Source organism: Oncorhynchus gorbuscha, linkage group LG02 (assembly GCF_021184085.1).
Source record: "Oncorhynchus gorbuscha isolate QuinsamMale2020 ecotype Even-year linkage group LG02, OgorEven_v1.0, whole genome shotgun sequence".
In the NCBI taxonomy this organism is placed as follows: Eukaryota; Metazoa; Chordata; class Actinopteri; order Salmoniformes; family Salmonidae; genus Oncorhynchus; species Oncorhynchus gorbuscha.
The window spans coordinates 104,752,839-104,760,592 of NC_060174.1; the positions used below are offsets into that span (position 1 = coordinate 104,752,839).

Consider the following 7,754-nt stretch of genomic DNA (forward strand, 5'->3'; position numbering starts at 1 on the left):
GCCTGACCACAACTTAACCACAGCCTGACCACAGCTTAACCACAGCCTGACCACAGATTAACCACAGCCTGACCACAGCTTAACCACAGCCTGGCCACAGCTTAACCACAGCCTGACCACAGCCTAACCACAGTTTAAACACAGACTGACCACCGCACTAACCACAGTTTAACCACAGCCTGACCACAGCTTAACCACAGCCTGACCACAGCTTAGCCACAGCCTGACCACAGCCTGACCACAGCCTGACCACAGCCTGACCACCGCACTAACCACAGCCTGACCACAGTTTAACCACAGCCTGACCACAGCCTAACCACAGCCTAACCACATCTTAACCACAGCCTAACCACAGCCTAACCACAGCCTAACCACAGAATAACCACAGCCTGACCACCGCACTGACCACATCTTAACCACAGCCTGACCACAACACTGACCACAGCCTAACCACAGCCTGACCACAGTTTAACCACAGAATAACCACAGCACTGACCACAGCCTGACCACAGCTTAACCACATCACTGACCACAGCCTAACCACAGCCTGACCACAGCTTAACAACATCTTGACCACAGCCTGACCACAGCTTAACCACAGAATAACCACAGCACTGACCACAGCCTGACCACAGCTTAACCACATCACTGACCACAGCTTAACCACAGCCTGACCACAGCTTAACCACAGCCTGACCACAGCCTGACCACAGCTTAACCACAGCCTGACCACAACACTGACCACAGCACTGACCACAGCCTGACCACAGCCTAACCACAGCTTAACCACAGCCTGACCACAGCTTAACAACAGCCTGACCACAGCCTGACCACAGCTTAACCACAGAATAACCACAGCACTGACCACAGCTTAACCACAGCCTGACCAGAGCCTGACCACAGCTTAACCACAGCCTGACCACAGCTTAACCACAGCCTGACCACAGCCTGACCACAGCTTAACAACAGCCTGACCACAGCACTGACCACAGCCTGACCACAGCTTAACCACAGCCTGACCACAGCCTGACCACAGAATAACCACATCCTGACCACCGCACTAACCATAGCTTAACCACAGCCTGACCTCAGCTTAACCACAGCCTGACCACAGCCTGACCACAGCTTAACCACAGCCTAACCACAGCCTGACCACAGCTTAACAACAGCCTGACCACAGCACTGACCACAGCCTGACCACAGCACTGACCACAGCCTGACCACAGCACTGACCACAGCCTGACCACAGCCTGACCACAGCTTAACCACAGCCTAACCACAGCCTGACCACAGCTTAACAACAGCCTAACCACAGCACTGACCACAGCCTGACCACAGCCTGACCACAGCACTGACCACAGCCTGACCACAGCACTGACCACAGCCTGACCACAGCTTAACCACAGCCTGACCACAGCCTGACCACAGCCTGACCACAGCCTGACCACAGCCTGACCACAGCCTGACCACAGCTTAACCACAGCACTGACCACAGCCTGGGTTACCTGCATGTGTAACCTTGAAATCCAAGCAAGGCCCGGATCGTTTTCATGAAGCCGATTCTGTTGCAAAACGTTTATTGAAGTAATTGGAAGCAAACGGGGAGGGACCTGAATGAGAGTTGCAATTGGAAATGTGTTTGTCTGTTTCTGTTGTTGTAGTGCAGTATGTCTGTTTCTGTTGTTGTAGTGCAGTATGTCTGTTTCTGTTGTTGTAGTGCAGTATGCCTGTTTCTGTTGTTGTAGTGCAGTATGTCTGTTTCTGTTGTTGTAGTGCAGTATGTCTGTTTCTGTTGTTGTAGTGCAGTATGTCTGTTTCTGTTGTTGTAGTGTAGTGCAGTATGTCTGTTTCTGTTGTTGTAGTGCAGTATGTCTGTTTCTGTTGTTGTAGTGCAGTATGTCTGTTTCTGTTGTTGTAGTGCAGTATGTCTGTTTCTGTTGTTGTAGTGTAGTGCAGTATGTCTGTTTCTGTTGTTGTAGTGCAGTATGTCGGTTTCTGTTGTTGTAGTGCAGTATGTCGGTTTCTGTTGTTGTAGTGCAGTATGTCTGTTTCTGTTGTTGTAGTGCAGTATGTCTGTTTCTGTTGTTGTAGTGCAGTATGTCGGTTTCTGTTGTTGTAGTGCAGTATGTCTGTTTCTGTTGTTGTAGTGCAGTATGTCTGTTTCTGTTGTTGTAGTGCAGTATGTCTGTTTCTGTTGTTGTCATGCAGTATGTCGGTTTCTGTTGTTGTAGTGCAGTATGTCTGTTTCTGTTGTTGTAGTGCAGTATGTCTGTTTCTGTTGTTGTAGTGTAGTGCAGTATGTCTGTTTCTGTTGTAGTGTAGTGCAGTATGTCTGTTTCTGTTGTTGTAGTGCAGTATGTCTGTTTCTGTTGTTGTAGTGCAGTATGTCTGTTTCTGTAGTGCAGTATGTCTGTTTTTGTAGTGCAGTATGTCTGTTTCTGTAGTGCAGTATGCCTGTTTATGTTGTTGTAGTGCAGTATGTCTGTTTCTGTAGTGCAGTATGCCTGTTTATGTTTCTGTAGTGCAGTATGCCTGTTTCTGTTGTTGTAGTGCAGTATGTCTGTTTCTGTTGTTGTAGTGCAGTATGTCTGTTTCTGTTGTTGTAGTGCAGTATGTCTGTTTCTGTTGTTGTAGTGCAGTATGTCTGTTTCTGTTGTTGTAGTGTAGTGCAGTATGTCTGTTTCTGTTGTTGTTGTAGTGCATTATGCCTGTTTATTTTGTTGAAGTACAGTATGTCTGTTTCTGTTGTTGTCGTGCAGTATGTCTGTTTCTGTAGTGCAGTATGTCTGTTTCTGTAGTGCAGTATGTCTGTTTCTGTTGTAGTGCAGTATGTCGGTTTCTGTTGTTGTGGTGCAGTATGTCTGTTTCTGTTGTTGTAGTCCAGTGTTTCTGTTGTTGTAGTGTAGCGCAGTATGTCTGTTTCTGTTGTTGTAGTGCAGTATGCCTGTTTCTGTTGTTGTAGTGCAGTATGTCTGTTTCTGTTGTTGTCGTGCAGTATGTCTGTTTCTGTTGTTGTAGTGTAGCGCAGTATGTCTGTTTCTGTTGTTGTCGTGCAGTATGTCTGTTTCTGTTGTTGTCGTGCAGTATGTCTGTTTCTGTTGTTGTAGTGCAGTATGTCTGTTTATGTTGTTGTAGTGCAGTATGTCTGTTTCTATAGTGCAGTATGTATGTTGTTGTAGTGCAGTATGTCTGTTTCTGTAGTGCAGTATGTCTGTTTCTGTAGTGCAGTATGTCTATTTCTGTAGTGCAGTATGTCTGTTTATGTTGTTGTAGTGCAGTATGTCTGTTTCTATAGTGCAGTATGTATGTTGTTGTAGTGCAGTATGTCTGTTTCTGTAGTGCAGTATGTCTGTTTCTGTAGTGCAGTATGTCTATTTCTGTAGTGCAGTATGTCTATTTCTGTAGTGCAGTATGTCTATTTCTGTAGTGCAGTATGTCTGTTTCTGTAGTGCAGTATGTCTGTTTCTATAGTGCAGTATGTCTGTTTCTGTAGTGCAGTATGTCTGTTTCTGTAGTGCAGTATGTCTATTTCTGTAGTGCAGTATGTATGTTGTTGTAGTGCAGTATGTCTATTTCTGTAGTGCAGTATGTCTGTTTCTGTAGTGCAGTATGTATGTGTGCTAGTGAGCAGAAGGTTGGTGGTGGGGTCTCTATCATCTAGACATTGAATAATGTATGATCTCATACCAGCATCGCCTATGTACCTTACGTAACCATCAAAGAATTCACCTACTACCAGGTTGCTGGCATGCGAGCTACATTTTTGAGCACCTTGATGACAGAGACAGAGACAGAGTTGGTTAAAAGCCTTGGTTTTCCTCTGTTTATCATATATCAAAAAATGTGTACAGCGTTTTATATATCATCTTTTTTATTTATAAGGTGCTTAATAGGAATATATAATCATAATATTTAATAATATATTGTCATATGTTAATTTTTGTTATTTTTAATTTTTTTAAATGTATTTTGTTGTCGTCTTCCTTCCATTTGGCATTGGGGTGAGCTGTTATTTACATCATGTTTACAAGTCCCGGGTTATGCCCACCACGACTCCCTGGCGGCGAATCGCTGCTGGAATCACGACAGTGAGCACGTGACGCCAGCGTCTTCAGAATGGTCACAGTTGTGCACATCCCAGGGTATGTGTGAGCACTGCTGGAGCGAGGCCTCGGAGCCACTGCACTTCAGATTGTCCAGGAGGATGGTGCCGTTGCCGGGCCCGAAGTAGGCCTCCCCGCGAGCCGCAGCAGCCTCCCCGCAGCCCAGCTGGCGACACACCACCTGGGCATCTGGCATGTCCCAGGCGTCGTCGCACACCGTACCCCATTTCGCCCCCGAGAACATCTCCACCCGACCCTCGCAGCGGTGCTGCCCGCCTACCAACCTCACCATGCCTAGAGGGAAAGAGAGGGTAGAAACAGTCACATATTCTGTAGCAAATTAACATTTAACACTAAAGACACGTACCACACACCATGGCTAGTCCTGAGATGCAAATGAAATACTGATGCGTTATGGAAGAATGCCGCTGTGAATGTGTATTGACCTTTCACCTTAACTTGAACCAGGAACATGTAGCTAAACCTGAACAGGTAGAAGACTAACCGTCACTTGGTGGTCTAGTTGTTGTTTCTGTCACGGTGAAGTCTCTTCCAGCTCGAACAGGCTGAAAGGCTAGAGAAGAAGAGGGAGATCGTATGAGGTTTCTGTCTGTTGTGTATGTTTCCCTGGGGAGTGGTCATCTACTTGAGAACAACTGTTGATACGGTTCAATCAGAGCAATCTATACCAGAGCCCTCAAAACGTTGTAGTAAGTTATTCCATTGATCAGTTATTCAGTTATTCAGTTAGATTAGAAAACAAGGGCTCTGGAAGTCAACTTTGTTCTCTGGTTCTCTTTCCCCTTTATCATCAGAGGTTCACTAAGGTTCACCTGGTCTGCTCTGATAACTCTGACATGAAGAAGACCTTAGTCACATGAAGGACATCTTTCTCTGACATGATGAAGACCTTAGTCACATGAAGGACATCTTTCTCTGACATGATGAAGACCTTAGTCACAGGAAGGACGTCTTTCTCTGACATGATGAAGACCTTAGTCACATGAAGGACATCTTTCTCTGACATGATGAAGACCTTAGTCACATGAAGGACGTCTTTCTCTGACATGAAGAAGACCTTAGTCACATGAAGGACATCTTTCTCTGACATGATGAAGACCTTAGTCACATGAAGGACATCTTTCTCTGACATGATGAAGACCTTAGTCACATGAAGGACATCTTTCTCTGACATGATGAAGACCTTAGTCACAGGAAGGACGTCTTTCTCTGACATGATGAAGACCTTAGTCACATGAAGGACATCTTTCTCTGACATGATGAAGACCTTAGTCACATGAAGGACATCTTTCTCTGACATGATGAAGACCTTAGTCACATGAAGGACATCTTTCTCTGACATGAAGAAGACCTTAGTCACAGGAAGGACATCTTTCTCTATTTTTATTCTTCTTTTCTATACTGTGTGTCTTATTTAGGTTTGGCCTGCAGGCTTCCAGAGAGGCCGATCACCCCCAGAGAGGCCGATCACCCCCAGAGAGGCCGATCACCCCCAGAGAGGCCGATCACCCCCAGAGAGGCCGATCACCCCCAGAGAGGCCGATTACCCCCAGAGAGGCCGATTACCCCCCAGAGAGGCCGATTACCCCCCAGAGAGGCCGATTACCCCCCAGAGAGGCCGATTACCCCCAGAGAGGCCGATTACCCCCAGAGAGGCTTGACTTCTCCATTCTATATTTCATGCACTCTGGGCCTGCCAGGTGGGGGGAGGGGCCTGCCCCTCAGAGTCCAAAATTCAGCTCAGCAGGGAGGAGGAGAGGATAGAGGGATGACTGTGTGGAATGGTGACTATGGGGTGACCAGTGTGTGTGCCTGAGTGCGATGACTAGAGGATTTGTGTGTGTAGGTGTCTGTGTAGGTGTCTGTGTAGGTGTCTGTGTAGGTGTCTGTGTAGGTGTCTGTGTAGGTGTCTGTGTAGGTGTCTGTGTAGGTGTCTGTGTAGGTGTCTGTGTAGGTGTCTGTGTAGGTGTCTGTGTAGGTGTGTGTAGGTGTGTGTAGGTGTGTGTAGGTGTGTGTGTGACCATTATCCTGCTCGGTCGGTCGAGGCAAACGACCACCGCTCTGAGTAACACTGTTGTTCGATTGATTGACCATTCAGCTTCTCTCTCGCCACTTCAAGCCAGGCGGTGCGCTAAAGACGCGACATTGGGGCGGCAGGAAGTCTAGCCGTTAAGAGCATTGGGCCAGTAACCGAAAGGTTGTTGGTTTGAATCCCTGAGCCGACTAGGTGAAAAATCTGTCTGTGCCCTTGAACAAGTCATTTTACGCCAAAGTAAGACGCTCTGGATAAGAGTGTCTGCTAAATTATGTAAGATGAGACCACAGTGACTCCTGCTGTTGGACCAGGCGCGCCCCGAACCAAAGCAGTCTGGTGAATGTGGGGCTTGTTCTTGTGACCACAGTGACTCCTGCTGTTGGACCAGGCGCGCCCCGACCCAAGGCAGTCTGGTGAATGTGGGGCTTGTTCTTGTGACCACAGTGACTCCTGCTGTTGGACCAGGCGCGCCCCGAACCAAAGAAGTCTGGTGAATGTGGGGCTTGTTCTTGTGACCACAGTGACTCCTGCTGTTGGACCAGGCGCGCTTGTTCTTGTGACCCAGTGAACCAGGCGCGCCCGAACCAACTAGGGTGAAAGCAGTCTGGTGAAGCAGTCTGGTGAATGTGGGGCTTGTTCTTGTGACCACAGTGACTCCTGCTGTTGGACCAGGCGCGCCCCGAACCAAAGCAGTCTGGTGAATGTGGGGCTTGTTCTTGTGACCACAGTGACTCCTGCTGTTGGACCAGGCGCGCCCCGAACCAAAGCAGTCTGGTGAATGTGGGGCTTGTTCTTGTGACCACAGTGACTCCTGCTGTTGGACCAGGCGCGCCCGAACCAAAGCAGTCTGGTGAATGTGGGGCTTGTTCTTGTGACCACAGTGACTCCTGCTGTTGGACCAGGCGCGCCCGAACCAAAGCAGTCTGGTGAATGTGGGGCTTGTTCTTGTGACCACAGTGACTCCTGCTGTTGGACCAGGCGCGCCCCGAACCAAAGCAGTCTGGTGAATGTGGGGCTTGTTCTTGTGACCACAGTGACTCCTGCTGTTGGACCAGGCGCGCCCCGAACCAAAGCAGTCTGGTGAATGTGGGGCTTGTTCTTGTGACCACAGTGACTCCTGCTGTTGGACCAGGCGCGCCCCGAACCAAAGCAGTCTGGTGAATGTGGGGCTTGTTCTTGTGACCACAGTCTACAATGTAGAGGGGGGGGTCAAGGGTTATGCTAGATGGTGATGAATCGAGATCAGCTAATCGCAACCAGCGTTTGCTTTCATCCACTTCTGTCATAGGCTTCCATTCAATAGAATTTAAAACTCCATTCTGAGGAGCTGTGAAACCAGACGGCTGGTGGACAACATTACTCAGTCTACTGTGGCAGTCCTCCCTGCAGCAGATCAAAATGACAATATCTGATTCTCATCCGGACAAATAAGTTATATTGCCATAGTCCCAGTCAGTCTTACGTGCACAGATAACGCCAGCGTCTTCATGGTGTCCACAGTTGTGCTGTCCCCAGCCCAGGTTGAAACAATGCTCCAGTTTCATTTCACTGCCCGTACAGTCCACGTTGTCCAGCAAGATGGGACCCGAGCCGTA

General features: G+C 48.2%; 1 protein-coding gene across 2 annotated transcripts in view; it reads right to left on the reverse strand.

The window, feature by feature from the left end:
* Positions 1 to 3,851: 3,851 nt before the first annotated feature.
* The window catches only part of LOC124014745 (scavenger receptor cysteine-rich domain-containing group B protein), a 45,336-nt gene continuing 41,433 nt past the window's right edge, over positions 3,852 to 7,754 (reverse strand). For both annotated transcript variants that reach the window (XM_046329859.1, XM_046329860.1), the window contains exons 10-12: positions 7,622 to 7,754; positions 4,609 to 4,677; positions 3,852 to 4,397 (exon numbers count right to left, since the gene is read on the reverse strand). The exon at positions 7,622 to 7,754 is cut by the window's right edge and continues 182 nt beyond it. In XM_046329859.1, coding sequence (XP_046185815.1) covers positions 4,081 to 4,397; positions 4,609 to 4,677; positions 7,622 to 7,754 — 519 coding nt within the window. In that variant the 3' untranslated portion in view covers positions 3,852 to 4,080. The remainder of the gene's footprint in view (positions 4,398 to 4,608; positions 4,678 to 7,621) is intronic.